Source organism: Corvus moneduloides, chromosome 1, assembly GCF_009650955.1.
Source record: "Corvus moneduloides isolate bCorMon1 chromosome 1, bCorMon1.pri, whole genome shotgun sequence".
Lineage (NCBI taxonomy): Eukaryota > Metazoa > Chordata > Aves > Passeriformes > Corvidae > Corvus > Corvus moneduloides.
Window position 1 is genome coordinate 64,309,965 of NC_045476.1, and position 16,721 is coordinate 64,326,685.

Below are 16,721 nucleotides of genomic sequence, written 5' to 3' on the forward strand. Positions count from 1 at the left end.
CACAGTATTAAATCCTTGAGATATAGGCATTTTATTTATTTTTAGAAAAAAAAGGTGAACAAGAATTTTTATGGCATCCTCAAATTCTCTCGTTCCTTCACATTAATCTCCATCTTTTATGTGCACATGCAGCGCATTTGGAGACTCAGCTCTGAACTAAAAGTGTAACCAACTCGTCTGATCTCCCAAGGCCACGGAGTTTTCATCTTTGCTATTCAGTGGCCCCGTTTAAGGGATAGCAGACCTTGCCCTCTTGCTCACTGGAACAGCATATTGGCAGGGCAGTTGAATGCATCATGTCACCCAAATTTGAAAGAATGTTTGCTGGAATGGGGAATGGAAAAAATTATATGATCAAAAGTCAAGCCCTGGACCAATATGAAATCAGAGCAAAACCAAAGTAGTGGGTTACCTGTTCCATTTCCATCTAATCCCTGCAAATAAGGGAAACTGTCCACTTCCCAGGGTGAACTGGCTGAAGTCAGATATGCTGTCAAATCACTGTAGCTAGTGTTCTCTGGCAATTTCACAGATCTTCTCTGAAAGTGAACTTGTGGCTGAGTCCGTGCACCTAAAAATATTAAAAGTGACTTTATATCCAAGGTGGGCAGAATATTTAGGTGTTCATATTCATGGAAGCACTTTTACATTTTTTTCATTATAAACTGTGGTAGCTTGAGAAGGACAGAGACATCAGAAGTCTATTATGAAAGATGGATAACCCGTATTCTTACAAGTATTTTGCAGTTGGCATTATTTGTCCACAAGTATTCCAGAGCAAAACTGTGGAGGCACCTACTGTCAAAAGCTTTTCTGGCTATGTTGTTTCTCCTCCACTTTCATTACATGCCTCTTCTAATAACTGAAACGAAAACTAAGTTCAGAGGTAGGGTATGCAAAAGCTTAGGAAAGCATCCAGTTCACCATATTTGTTCCAATTTTGTTTTCCCTGAAATAGCAAGATAAATGTATTTTATACTCTTTAAAATTATTTTCTAAGAGACAATTCTACCTGTAGTCTCAATTAACTTATATAACTTCTGTATTTAGATTTTTCCAAGCTTTGGCCATGAAAACTAACTCTAAAACTGAGACCGGTCACTATTGAAATCACTGGATTAAAAGATTCACTTGACAAACTTTGGGTGAAAAGATTTGCCGTATTTTCCCATGAAAAGAACACATCGAAATAGAACCAAATTACTTGGCATGTAAGATTTCTCTCTTTTCCTCTGTCTTGTATAGCGTTAGCATTTCTTTCAAACTCACTAGGTGTTAATTGAAGGGTCTTTGCTGCAACATGATTTAAGATCGTTTCATGTATTATGGCATTTCATGTCTCATTTAAATCCCAGCTTACAAAGTCAGTAGTCTTTTTCAAAGGATACTCACCATTAATACTGTTTAGCAACACACAGCAAGACTCCATCTGCAAGTTTGTGTGCACAACATGCAAATTAATTTTTAAATCAAAAGCTATTGTATTCTCCAGAGCTCATTTTGAATACACACAGAACACTTCCCACACAGCACAAAATCAAGAGGCAAGCAGTTTTCTTCTTAATTCACATTGGACTATGTGATTCAAAGATGTCAACTCAAAACAATTTTGCATCTTTTCCCCCATTAGTCTCTGGCAGCACTTTTAGGTTACATGTAGCTTCAATGCAAGAAAGAATAACAAGCTTGACTTGCTCCTAAGCTTTTTAACTGTGACTGTCATTAACCTAGAGACTGGAATCTTTTCTTGCATAATTTTCCAGCAGGAACTCTAGCTGTGAGAAAACATAAAACTCAACAAAATGTTGTATTGGCCAAGAAAAATGTCTGTATACAGGAGCAAGTACCTCCAAAGAGCTGATTGTTTTTTAGCTGTCATTTCTTTTGTAATTCTGCAAGAAGAAGCTATAAAATTGCTTTTATTTTTTTAATTTCTGAAACATTTAAGTGTTTACAGCAGGCTCTCCAGACTGGCAATACCCGCAAGTGTTTAATATAGTCATTAAACAACACCCGTGTGAAATGGGAAGAAATCTCCCTTAACCAATTTCTAGACTTAAATGGAAAACTATGTAAAAGAATAAATAAATCGCAACAAACTCAGGCAGGACTTATCTCCTGTGTGCTCTGCAATACTGTAGCAGCTTGCTGTACCTCAGGGACTGATCTGCTCAGGCACTTTGGAAACCTCTGACTGCACTGCTAAGTGGGCTCCTACAGCCCATGGGTATAAATATCCACAGTAACAGAACAGGAACACCCCCCTCTCCTTCCAAACAAAGAAACTGGTATTAGGATTATCACCAACAGTTCAATGTAAAATTGCAGGATTTTCTGCTGTCTAAATCTCTGGTTAAGGTGCATTATTTAAGTTGCCAAGAACTGGTGTTTTATTTCCAAAGATGCAAACTAATTAAAAATTAAAACCCAAGTAACTGCTGTTGAGTCTGTAATGCAGTAGTTTATGGGACTTCTATTAAAAAAAACAGTTGGGGTTGGGGTTTGAGCACTGGGAGAGTCATGAACTGCCAAATTTTAACCAGATAAGGAGGACTCAGAAAGCCAACCTCAGCTCCTTCAATCCTACAAGCAGCACAAAGCCTTCTTATGGCTGAGCTCCAAATCTGGGAGGAAACCTGTGCAGCAATGAACTCAGATATAAGCTCTGAGAATGAAGAAACAGCCTCCTCTGTAGATAGTGCATACACAGACAATAAATCAGTGCAGAGTAGTTAATTCACACTCTGGAAAACAAATTCCTCCAGATTGATGCTCACTCAAAACCTGACACTCACCCTGACTCTCCCCTCAGTTCCTCAGTTGGGTCTCCCACACCTGGCAGGAGACTCCAAAGGGGCAGAAGACTGGGAGCTTCCAGAGAAAGGCTTGTGAGGGAAGCAGCTACCAAGGCTTTCACCTTCTCTCACCACCTTGCTACAACATAATCTAATATTCTCCTTTACCAGCGGCCATAGTTGATTTTGGGGTGTATGTTTGGGGATAGATTTATTGAGGGAACTGGAAGTGGGAGAAACTTGTGCTGACCAGACTCTTAAGCGTTTTTTTCACCAAGTCATCACAGCACTGGGACTGGATTATTAGCATTGCTTCTATTACTGAAGATACCTAGTTTTTACTTATAAAATCCAGTTTTTACTTATAAAACCCAAGCACATGCAAGTGTAAAATAGGCATGTTGAGCCCCTTCCACACGGTGTGTGCCATGAGGTAAAGACTGCTGAGCATGGATCTTATCTTCTTTAAACAGCCTCTTGTCAACACATCAGCCATGATTCAAATGCTGTCAGCTCCAGCTTGCCATTACACTCCTGAGGATGTAACCTTAACGAGTCCCTGTAAGGCACCTTTTGTCACACTGGATGTGTGACATGTGGCACCACACCAGCATTTGAGGTTTAATCTATGTGAAATAACATCTGAAGTTTCACCAATTCATGCTCTGATTGCTCATAGGTCGGAGACAGATAGAGGGTCCCCATACAGCTTCCATTCACTGAACGCTGAAATTCAGTCTGTCACTGTGCTGCTATTAAATAACTTAAATGACCCAGTGGTTGGCAAGCCCCATCCCTCACAATTACTGACAGAGCACAGCAGTGGATTGTAATGCCATCATGAAAATGAAGCTGCCTGCATCAACTCAGACAAACTTCTCAACTGCATAATACGTTGCTTGCTTGATTAATTACTCAAATGCAATTGGTAACTTGGGGTACCCAGACAGCCTTTCTTTCCCTTTGACTGGTGCTTCAAACACCAGTGTTCCCAGTCTGTTCCTGGTATAATGATTTCTGGTTTGCTCTCATTTTTGCACTAAGGTAACTCCTGATCAGCTCTTTTGAAACAGCACAAGGTTACTGGGAAGTAAATTAGAGAAAATAACAGAGAAAAACTAGGTCACGAGGATTTTGGATCGAGACTAGAGAGGCTCCATTCAAATACTGGAACAATGTCTAGGCTGTCTTTCATTTAGGCTTCATCACAAGAGAAGTCCCAAGAAAAGAAATGCCGACTGGACTCATAAATTAGATTTTACGGGGGAAGACTGCAAGTTCAAATCCCAGTCCTTAGCATACTCCAGGTACCACTTTCTTCCTTTATCTCTTTTTTCTGCTATCCCAGTAGAACCAGTTACATTATTCTAATTTACATATATTGTTAACACACTGGATCAATTCACTGAAGGAAGGAAGATTATGCTGAAAATATTTATGAGTCTCACTCAGCTGTTAAATGTCCCTCTAGTCCTTTAGCATCCCCCATTTTTTGAAGGAAGCTGTGAATATGAAAATACTGTTCTTTTTCAGTTAATTGCATAATATTAGTACATTTGCATAAGAATAAGAGTATTTAATACAACAGGATAGTGGAATACTGTTGGTAAACAATGTTTCATGTTTTGCCTAATGCCTTGTGTTTTAACCCAGTTCACTGTCCATCTAATTTACCCCATTAGACAATGTCCAGCTCTCAAATTGCAGAATATATGTACAGCAGCTGTTTCTCCAGATCCTTCTGAGCATTCCATCAGCTACCTAATTTGTTGAATGCATTTTCAGTTGCAGTTGTATCTAGTGCTATCATTAATGAAAAGCCTATCGTGTCTGGATGGCTTCTAACTGAAAAAATATGTCAGGAAGGCGTAATTGTATTATATTCTCTCAGATAGAACAAGGTTATCTTGGAATACTATTGAGGGCACTATTCCCTTGTTTATTAACTATCCAGTAGAGTTTAAAATGATGGCAAGCATAAGACTTATTGTGAATAAGACACCACTTACGCACAATAAGAGTGCCCACAGAAAAGGACGTCCCCTTTCTGGTTCAAGGTAAAAAGCTCCTGTTGTTAACAGACTTACCTCAGCCAGCACATCAATTGGATTAATTTACGTCAGACCCCTAGTCAGATGAACATTTTATTCTTCACTGTGCAGTTCAGAAAACACTGTTCCTCTGATTGATACTACAGTTGCTTTAACATGTGTTTGGCCTTACGAAAAGGTTATTCAAACTTTATTCTCCTAACACAGTGGGTTTCAATGTGTAGGATTTAGGTTTGCAGGCAGTCTGACAAGGGGTCCACAGGAAAAGCAAGTTTATACAGGGTATACAACAATGTAGATACAAGAAATTTTCAGTTTTTCTATGCCCTAAATTTCTAAGTCATTCACACTAGGAAGCAAGAAAAAAAATCAAACCAGCGAAAATTCTTAGACATTAAGAACACCAGAAAATGCCTATTTCAAGGATGGTTAAATGAGGCTAGATGAGAAAACATCCAACAGATATCATAAGAAACTTAATCTCTAGCTCTCATATGGCACACTAAAGTCCAAACTCATTTATTACTGTGTAACTTGAATTCCCTAGTCACAGCAGTTAGGGACGAATTCAGCTATTAATTTGGTAAAACAATCCCACAGAGAAGCATTCCTCAGGGAACTCAGAACTCCCCACAGAATACCAGTCTCATTCACAGGACAGAGTTCAGACAGCAATTGGGCTGTCAGGCTTTTTGTGTAGTGTCCCTTAAATTTCAATTCCAACCTCCAAAAGCCAGCATACCTTGAAATCCTGAGACTATCTGGACTACATCATCATAGACCATGAGAGTAGCTGAGCGTTCAGGAAGAAGGCCGAGGCTCAGTGAAGAGAACACTGTGAGAGAGAAGTGGTTTAAGTGGGATATATTTAAATTCTTATAAACATAATCCAACAACGACAGTGGTTACTTTCTTCACATTTTTGCAAAAGCAGGCCACCCAAACTATTAAAATTATATTGTATACATGACAGAAACCACATGCATTTTCTGAACCAAACAGTTAAACTGCCACAGAAATTACTGAACTAAACAAAATGTTCTACGCTTTGACTCCTGCACGTCATGCATGGCAGCTCAAAGCACTGAAGAGTGCAGTGTAAAGCAGGGTTTCATGCTTTACATGAAGCAATTCCCAGCTCCACAGAAAGACATGAAATACATAAAGAGAATTGAAACACTGACTCAGTCTGGCTGAGTTATTTTTCTGTGCAACAGCTATACTTCTTACCTCAGGAATATTTTAATGAAACTTAACTTTTAAGTACTTTGAGATGCTTACATTAAGTCATACAGAAAGGCAAAGTATGATGAATAAGTCTGAATAATTTGCTTTAAAATGCAGCATGTACTTACTGAGTCACCACCTACACCAGGGAAGTGTTATTTATAGCAGAACTACTGTCATCCTACCAGTGGTGTGAAAGGGGATGGATAAACGGTACTTGCTGCAAGCAGTCTGCCTTGCAAGGACCTCCCTTCCCACTGGGTACTGACACTCCTTGCAGGGGCCTGTGTCAGTACGCACACACATCTTTGCAGAGTGAAAAACAGGATATAATTTCATGCCAAGTTCTTCAGACCCAGAAGATCCAAAACCGGGAAGAAATTAGCCACAGAACCCACTTGCCTCCTGCATCCATGAAAACAGAAAGGAGCATGACTGCCTGCAGTCCACACATGGCTTTCAAAGATAGAAGGAGGAGACTAATGCAGACTAGTAATTTTTGGTAATTGGACAGCATCCCACACCTGGAGAGTACTCATCCTAGTCTGAAGTAAATGCCAGCTGAGGAAGGCATTCCCAGAAAGAGTCAATAGAATAACAACTCAAACTCTTCTGATTTTCTGGAATTTTATGAATTTCCTCTACATTAATACACGTTACTTAACCCAAGAGATCATACAGATGTTAGCTACCAACAGGGAGACTACAGTATTTCTGCTTTAAGAAAGATATTCGCCTTTTAAAGATCAGAAATTTTAGTGTTTGGGAGAAGTACAGGAGAAAGGAGAAGAAACTAGGAGAAACACACTGATAAAAACTACCATCTAAAAGATGGTCTTAACGATATAAACATTAAAATAAATAAATAAAAATTAAAAATCATGTTATTGCAAGTACAGCTGGGAATCTTCTTTCCAATGCCCTACAGGTGAAACAGATTTACACATTAGGCAATGTAAGTAAGAAAGCCTAATGCAAGTAGCACTAAGGCCACACAATTACAAAATTTGTCTTTACTCCAATAACTTAATTTGTATGAAGAAAGCTAATATAATTTAGACACCCTGGGGAGCTCAATACAATCAACCATGCCAATGTCTTCTTCCATATATGCCAGACTATAATGAATATATAACCTCTAAACTTCCCTTGGGCTTTTCTGCACAATCTTTTCTCAGCATGACAAAGACAGAAAGCCACACCGTTTAAGGCCAGAAGGATGACAGTGATGATCCCGCCTTATTCCTGTATAACTACAACCTTCCCTGGATTAATTATTGCTGCAGATTCAATAGCTATACCGAAACTTGAAAACATGTTGTAGAAAAACTCCAGTTTTCTTTTACAGGTGTCCAGTGGTGAAGAATACACTGTAATATCAGTGTTCTAATAAATAATTATGAGGGCAGTTAAACTATGTGCCTCTTTACCCATCAAAATTTATAGAGGTTAGATTTCCAGCCATTTGATCTTCTTTTTATACAAGCCTGCTAGACAGAAGAATTCTCTCTCACCCGTTTCCTGTTCTCTATGAGGGTATTGATGGACTATGATCAAATTACCCCATGAACTTTCTCGCTGGTGAACAAAAAAAATTAAGCACTTCCAAGTCTTTCCCTGGAAACCATATTTTCCAATCTTTTAATCACCCCTGATACAAGTCCACAGTTTCAAACATTCTTCTTGAAACGTGGATCCAGAGCTAGCTACACATTTCCCTGAATGGATATGCCAAGGACAAGTCCTGAAACACTATACTCTGCCTTCCCAGTTTTTACCTTATTTTACAGGTAAACAATTCCAGATGAGTTCTCCTTTCCCAAAAATACTATAAACATCATCCTCTGCTCCTAAAACTGTATTTCACCACATTGACAAAACCATGGTTTGCTTTGACTGACTGTCCTGGTTTCAGCCAGGATACAGCTATTTTGTTCTCTGTTGCTGGTACAGTGCAGGGTTTTGGATTTGGGATGACAATAATGTCAGTAACACACTGATGGTTTGGGTGTTGCTGAGTAGTGCTTACTCTAAGTCAAGGACTTCGCAGTTTTCCATGCTTTGTCAGTGAGAAGCTGCAGAAGAAGCTGGGAGAGAGCACAGCCAGGACAGCTGATCCAGACTGGCCAAAGGGATATTCCATATCACAGAATGTCATGGCCAGTATATTAACTGTGGGGAGTTGTCTGGGAGGGGTCAACTGCTGCTCAGGGATGGGCTGGGCAACTGTATTGTGCATCACTTGCTTTAACCGGGTTTTACTCCCCACTCTCTTTTTGTTAGGTCTCATTCTTATTATTATAAAATTTTACTTTATTTCAATTATTAAACTGTTCTTACCGCAACCCATGGTTTTTACCATTTTATGATTCTCCTCTCCACCCATGGAGGCTGGGGGGGAGCAAGCAGATGGATGGTACTTAGTTGACAACTGGACACTGACCCTACCAACTAAGGGTCAACTTAGTCTGAACTGTGCTGTCTCAGCAACTCCCTCTCTTCATTGCATACACTGCTCCAAAAGAAGCGTCCTTTTTAAATAAGGATTACCAGTCACAAATGTTTTCTTCCGAATTATTTACAAAGAAAAATCTATGCTTAGTTAAGACCAGACAGATGAACACATCTTCCATCATGAACACTTCAACAACTCAAGTGATGTTAAATTAATGAACTGTTAATAAGTGGAGTCATGGCTCTGCTGATAAATATTTTAATGCAAGAAGAGATCTTAAATCTTTCCCTCCTACCATTTATCACAATGTAAATAAATAATCCTCCTGTTTAAGCAGTAAAGAGCTAGTAATTATTTTGGTTAATGTAAGAAAAGTTAATTTCTGTCAAATTATAAGAACAGAAAACCCTCGATGTTTACTCCTTGAAGCTACTACAACAATATCTCAAGTTCAATGGCTGCACAGCTTTTCAGCATAAGGCTATAACTAATGCATATTGCCTGTGATGGAAGAATCCTGATCCTTTAGGAAAGTTCTGCTACAGGACTTTACACATTACCACCCTATGGCTTTCAAACCTACTCCCTGCTCGTGGTTATCCTTTTCCCATTTGAGGTAAATACGGCCATAGTCCAATTACCACAGCACACAGGATGGCATATCAGCTTAAACACTGCCCTGGGTGGAATGCTGCTCAGAATGGGGGATCTGCTCTCTGAGGGACAGCTCCTAGGACTGTTAAAAAGCATTTTTGGGAAATGAGGATCCAGCTGTATGGGTGTGTCCAGACTGCATACTGCAGAATGAACATTGAGATATGCTGCCTGCTCCCCATCATTCAAGCCAGCGTAAAAATAACAACAAAACAACTTGCACATTTTTCAGAACTTCTGTACTGTGCTAGTTAAAAGCATGCTAGGCATTTAAATACATGGCATTTAAATAGAAATAGATCTTGGAATGTTTTTTAAAGACTACAGGCATTTTAGTCAGTACAAAAAATAAAAGCCTAAGTATCTTGGTCCTTAACTTTTACGTCATGTACCTTTTCAGGACTAATTCAAAATCTACATAGGGCATATCAAGTTGTAACTTGTTGTTTCTTTAATCAAAGAAAGGAGTAAGTTCAAGGTACCGAAAGCAAAAGAAAGGATTCCACTTCCAATTAAATCAATGACAAACTATCTTCCAGTTTCAGTGGGGGAGGATCAGAGGTGAAACGAATCTACCTTCTGAGCTAAGCTCACATTTCAGCCATGGAAAGAAAGATTTTGTGGAACCTATACAATTACTGCTCTTTAAACTTCAATGACTTACTAAAACAAGAATGCCCTGTTTAATTCTCTTCCCTCAAAATCAGTACTTAAGAAAAACAACAAGCAAAAAACTAACCAAACAAACTCCAGGCTATGGAAGGGTACATCTCATTTAAAAGACCTAGGGTACGAGTCAGAAAGGTAAGAGACACAAGGCAAGGTTATTGCATACTTTAATAATTTAAAAGCACATAAAGTATGCTGAGGAAGCTGCACTTCATCTTACTGAAAGAGAAGAAAACCCAAAGGAAAGTGCTAAACAGAGTCACAGAACAATGATGGCTGCAAGGGACCTCTGGATGTCACCTGCTTCCACCAAGCAGGGCTTGTCCAGTTGAGTTCTGAATGTCTTTAAAGATTACGATTTCACAACCTTTCTGCTGCTGCTGTAATGAATTGTTGCTTGTAATCTTTGTTGCTGCTGTAATGAATTGTTGCCTTTTACTTATTTGAAACTCTCCTGGCAGCAACTCTTCAGTTGCTTCTTATTCTTTCACTACACCCTAAAGAGCTTGACTAAAGTCTTTTCTGTAGCTCCATTAAGTAGCTGAAAAACATGGTGGAATACAGTACAGAAAATGTGGAAGAAGCCACTCTTATCTGAAGCAATTGAAAGCAGATAAGTAAACAGCATGTTGAAATGCCTAAAGCATAATTCTGGGTTTGAAGAGATTCACGCTCCTTTCTCCTTCTGAAAACACATTTGCTACTTGACTTTGCAGCAAGTCACACAGTCCTTCTGGCTATGTTGATATTAATAAATAAAATGGAGCCAAAACATGGAATTCAACACTGCCCTGGGAACATGTATACTATTTAAATATTAGTGCACTTAAAACCTGGCATGGCTTTGGCCCAGGCTAATAATCAAATCTGAGGTGTGTGTTATTTAGGTGTGATTTGGGTGTAATACAAGCCTGGGACCATTCCCAAATATCATGGACCCGAACCGTGGCTGAGGATTACAGGAAAAGCAGATGAAACTCAGGATGTGATCTTCATATAGATGTTTCATCTTGAGGTTTGAAAGCCACCCTCAATCTGCTCTTTTTAGCAGTACAGAAATAGGCTTCATGACTCAATTTTTCCTCTCATATAACTAATGTAAAGTTCTGAGGCATTCTGATAAAAACTAACATGCAAGTATTATGCCTGTGGAAGAAGCAAAGCCATGCTAATGTACCAAAAATCCTTACATCTGGATAATGTAACTGCAGATTAAAACTGTTCTATTGACATGGCTAAGAAGTAAAAGACCAGGACTTTTTTCATACACTACAGCCTATGGTGCAACAGTTGTTGCTACACCTTGGAAGAGAAGCAAGAGTACATCACAGCTGCTGAAACAAGGCTCTTAGAAATGGTGTTTCCATAAAGAAAAAGATCTGGAACAGATTTCTATTTTCTATGGAGCTGTAAGAGCACCAACAAATGCTTGAAAACTGATGTAGCACTGTATCAAGGACTGCCAGAAGGAGAGTGAGTCTCTGCTCAGCCTTGATGCTGCAGTTTAACTGAGGTAGAAATGTTACTATTTTTGAAATGGGCCGATGTTTCTCCCCCCACCCAGGATCTCAAGCATTGAAACACATCATACAAAACTGTGTAGCTTCCTTTAGATGCAAAATCTTACCTCAGAACAAAAATAAAGATCTCTTACCAGGCAATCTTACAGGTTTCCATGGTGCAGAATTTGGCACATATGCATGTTTACTAGCAGTCACTATCAGCTGATTGCCCAATTTATACTGAAACTTGAGGAAGGCAGTGCCATCTGCTCCTGAGGTTCCAGATGCAATGGAGATCTGGTTGGTAAAAATCTCAATGAAGGCTTCAGTTACTGGCTGATGGGTGCTGGCATCGCTTACATGGACCTTCAGCGTTACTTCTGTAATGACAAACAACCACAGTGATTATTGTCTGAAAAGCTTCTGTGGAAGGCAGCAGTTAGAACATGCTGACAACACCAATGACTGAAAAGACACCAGCTCTGCCATTTTGGTGCCATGTACAACTTCTTATACTGGCCCACAGCTCTCCATCTCAGGCAGTCACTCTTTAGAGACACTGCAGATTCTGCCACAAGCCAGACCAGGTCCTGAATTACTGCTCGACAGCTAACTTCAACTGTGGAGGCATCTATCTTCCACCTGTGACCCACATGCAGCTGGGCAGCACATCACCAGGGCAAGCAACATTCCCTTCAAGGGGCAACATGTCAACCACACAGTACTGTTGCACTATAGCAATTCCAAATGTGTGCTATCAAACACATGTGTTACCAACGGACAGCAGGGCATGGAAACTCTCTGTACGGTCCCTGCCTTGCTGCACCTCTGCTCCAGCCAGCCTTCTCCAGCACCAGTGGGGAGAGGGAAAGGCTGAAAGTGGGGTATGCTCCTCACTCCTTCCCAAAGCAATTTTCTCTGTGTAGCAATGGAATGGAGGAAATGTGCATGATGGAAGCCCAGGAAAAAAATGGGCAATAGAGTAGGCTGCGCTACAGTTGGGAGATTTTCAGCTCCAGTGGGAGAGATTGCCCCAGCTGGTACAAGACTTCCCCAGTGATGCCTAACCAAGGTGGTGAATTCCCACAGGATCATGTCCATGTCCTCAAAGCACAGGACAACCAGGTGGGATGCAGAGTGCTAGCAGTGACAGCAGGAGCCCTGACACTGCTGTATCACCTGTCCCCACATACAGCTGGTGAGAAGCAAAGAAGTGATGGTTAAGGCAGTCAGGAGAATCATACATCTTGCAGGTATGCAGTCAGAAGCCAACACAATGGACTACATTTTTCTTGAGCAATTTGCCATTTTTCCAGAAACTAATTACTAGTTTAAATGTTTCCAGATGTACAATATTTGTCCACTCTGGGCACTCCTATGACTAAACCATGCACAGTGTCACCAGGCTTTTGTTACATAAAATGGAGTGGCTTGAGCAAGACAGTCCCTCTGGAAGGCATTCTTTATCTACCATTATTTTTCTGTGCCTACAATAGTACCACTGCCTCATGCTATAAAGTAGCAGTTGTTGCCTTTCTGCAACAACCATGACTTAAATGCAATGCTGTGTTGAAAAGACCCAGCAATGATCTACTGCTTCCACCAAGACACTCCTCGGGTTCTTTTTGCTTCCAGTTGCCTCTTTCTCTTAAATGAACACCCCCCTCCCTCTTTTCTCTCCCATTCTCCCCTTTCTCTCATTCCCATCCTAATTTTTGAAATTCTGTTGTTCTTGCATAAAGTTCCCCACCTCAGCGTACTCTATTCCCTAAGGTAGTAGATGGTATTTTGCAAACTCCCTTATTGTGTCAGGAGACTTCAGCCTCTCACAAGCAAGATGCTCACACTCCATGTGCAATGCATTTCTGCATGTGATGCCCAGAGAAGAGAGCATGACATCTGTGCTAGTTTAAAAACAGTCTAGTATTTAGTGGGCGGGAGAGAAGCTGCTCAAACTTTTATGTCCGGCACAGAGCCATTCACTGAAGGCTCTGACAACGGGCAGGTTCCTAGCCCAATTAGACGAGTTAGTTAATGCCTCTGTGAGGACGTATTTAAGGAAGGAAAAGCCACAGGAAGCTCTCTTTCTTCTCCCGAGGGGTGGTGAGGAGGCTGCCGGGGCCCATCCCAGTGGGGGGAGGGCACTGGGCCCCATCCCGACTCCCGAGGCCAGGACTGCGTGGCCAAAGCCCTTCTGAGGCCGGAGCCGCCCGTGCAGTGCCAGTGAGGACCATGCGTCCAGGACTGGCCATGCGGTGCTGGCAGGGACCACGTGGCCAGCAGCAAGAGACATCATGAGCAACTCCCAGATGCAGAGCCCGGATGAGATCAACCACTCAACTGCAACTTACAGACACAAACTTTCTTCCAAGTCAGAGAAAAATGAAAAGTGAGGACACGTGAGGAGAACCAACATGGTGGCACCGAGGTCAGTGAAAAAAAGGAGAGGGAGGAGGTGCTCCAAGTGCTGGAGCTGAGATTATCCTGTGAGCCATGGTGAGGACAATAATACAACAAACTGTTTCCCTGTAATTCATGAGGTGCATGGGGGGGTGCAGAGATCCACGCACAGCCCATGAAAAAGAGTACTCACACTGGAGCACGCGGATACTGAAAAGCTGTAATCTAGTGAGGAACTTGAACAGAGAGAAATGACCCTTGCTTTTAGCAATAGAGAAAAAGAGCCTTCACTTCCAAACTAAAACAGCTCACCCTTAAAAGACTAAACCCCTCGAACTGAAATGACCCATGCTAGGCGGTTGTGGGAAGACTGCTTGACCCGTGGGAGGGATTCATGTTGCAGCAGGTTTGGGCGGGCTGTTGCTTGTGAAAGTTAAAACCACACTAGAAAAGTTCGCAGAGAACTATCTCCCATGGGAAAGATCCCACGGCACAGCAGAAGAAACTCTTTTCCTTAAGCATACTAAAGAAAGACTTTTAAGAAGCTAAATATTGACCAAAACCCCCGTGTTTTGTTTCCTTGCGCCGTTGGTAGGAGGGAGAGACTGGGAAAGAAAGGTGTTCTGAAGGTTTCCTTTGGTACTCATTATCCTTTTTACTTTCAAGTCCGTTAATAATAAATTTTCTTTATACTGTTTAAGTTTTAAACCTGCTTTGCCTTACACTGTTTATTTTTCAATAATCCTTATCTCAACTCATGAAGTTTTTGTTTTAATTTCCCCTCCTCTGCTTAACTATAGCAGAGGAAAATAAGTAGGTGGTTTTTTTGTGGGTGCCTGGCACTTAACCAACTTCAAACCATGACAACCTCCTGTTCATATATATTCAAAAACATTACACTGATTTCTATAGAACAGTACTGCTGGTACAGTTCTGTTCTATTACTAACGCCTTGTAAGAACTTATTTTGGTGTAAGCCCTGAGCCAGCAAGATATAACTCCAAGAATAAAGAAAACAAAGAACAAAATCTTTGTTGTGAGTTTCAGTAGTGAAATGGCACAATTGAGTATACAGAGAAACACACTGTAACAACCTAAAATTTTAAAATGATGTCAGGACCTAATACAAAAGTATCAGCACATCTGTCTTAAGGGCATTTCAGCCAGAAAGAACAATATCTTGGGCCCTTTTATAAGCAGGGACCTTCTCTCTGAATCCTACAGTACTGAAAATGCCAATATCAAGCAGCCCTGCACAAAAACCCCATTAGACAACTCATCATCATCACAGCCCTTGCTTTAGAACTTGGCAATGGAGGATGCCAATTTAGACGGGAGCAGCATGAAATACATTCTAGTTATTAAAGATTCTGGACTTCTTCCCAGTTTTGCATTTAGTAGTCAAAGGAAGCAATGTACATTGAAAATCAGTGTCCACATACTCTGGTGCCCAGTACAGAGTGCATCCTTAGAAATCCTGCCTTGACCACCATGCAACTTGTGAAATCTTGTGTATGTGAAAGGCAGCCACATTAATCAATGAAGGAAAATATATATATGCATGTATTTACAAACATGAGGACAAAAACCAGTGTAAGTTTTATTTCAAAGTGGAGGGATTTGCTTAGATCCAAAGCCAGACAGCTGTGCTCTTAGCACTTCCCACTTTGAATTTCCTAGGGAAAAATGCAAGAATAGATGAGGTTAAGAATAATGGGTGATACATTAAAGAAAAAGCAAGAGAACAGGACAATTTCTGTTAGCAATCACTGCTAGCAATTTCAATAACATGGAAGTTTAGCCTTTTCTAAAACAACCACATATAACACGGAACCAAGGAGTTCTGGATATTAACTACTAATTAAGGAAGAGGGTAAGAAAACAACAGAAGTATCAAATCAATTTAATTCCTTATATACATCCAAAATTCTAGAATAGAGACTACTACTAAAATTGATCAAGAAAAAAAACAATAAAATTTTCCTGTATACACAAATCCATCTTTCTCTTCCCAAATCAGTGAGCTAGGCCATGGGTATCTCCAGTAGGAATTTCTTTATCTTTCACTCCATAGCTACGTAAGGTCTTCTGTCTGCATCCTTCTTTCTTTCTGCATCCTACCCTCTTTCTGATAAGGAAGGATAGGGGTTTCCAAAATCCTGTTTCTAAACAGAAATGACAAAGGCAATCACCCAAGATGGAAGACTGATGTCCTGAAAGGCAGCAGATTGGAACTGCTGCTCCAAACCCCACAGTCCCTAGATCAGACACTGGGCTTGTTTTCTCCTTCTCTTTGATATTTAACATGTTTTTTTCCTGAGCAGATAGAGAAAACCCCAGCAGCCTGAACAATCCCAATTCCTTTTCATGTGTTATCTTCCCTGACAAACATGTGAAATGTATACTACTTGCTTAATTCAGGGCTTTCTCCCACACAACAGCTCCTTTTTCTTATCTAATGCAGCAGTGAAATCACGAACACTAAACCTCCGTTATCACTGTAATTTTCACAGCAACTGAGTGATTAAAAGCTTAAAACTGGAAAGAAATCGTTGAAGAAAATATCCTCTCAAACAGTGACGTGATGAGAACACGTGAAGAGAGACAGTAAATTTCAGAATTGTTAGGATATATTCAGGCACTTCTTGAGCATCAGGAGAACTGGAGAAGGGAAATAAGACAGCAGAGTAAGGTCAAGAAATGACCCAAGATCAGTCTGATCTCTAATTAATAGGGAGGTTTTAGATCAAAAGACTAGGCATACTGGATGGAATCAATTAGAAGCTGTTTAAAAGACTTATTTTTAACTATGGAATAGAGTATTTAAAATATCTGGCAAACTTTTTAGTCGGTACTCTCAGCAAACAGTGGGTATAAAGCAGATACATTATTCTTGAGCTTTGCAGCCTGCCACAGCAACAAGCTCACAGAGAATTAAAGACACACGGACTCAGAAAAGAAGGACAGC

The 16,721-nt window shown here is 40.4% G+C and overlaps 1 protein-coding gene across 2 annotated transcripts in view; it reads right to left on the minus strand.

Moving 5' to 3' along the window:
* FAM171A1 (family with sequence similarity 171 member A1) overlaps positions 1–16,721 on the minus strand; it is an 89,277-nt gene that overhangs the window by 25,434 nt on the left and 47,122 nt on the right. Inside the window, exons 2-4 of one of the 2 annotated variants that reach the window (XM_032113215.1) lie at positions 11,506–11,733; positions 5,589–5,681; positions 413–571 (exon numbers count right to left, since the gene is read on the minus strand). In XM_032113215.1, coding sequence (XP_031969106.1) covers positions 413–571; positions 5,589–5,681; positions 11,506–11,733 — 480 coding nt within the window. The remainder of the gene's footprint in view (positions 1–412; positions 572–5,588; positions 5,682–11,505; positions 11,734–16,721) is intronic. The other variant, XM_032113217.1, reaches the window with a different exon arrangement.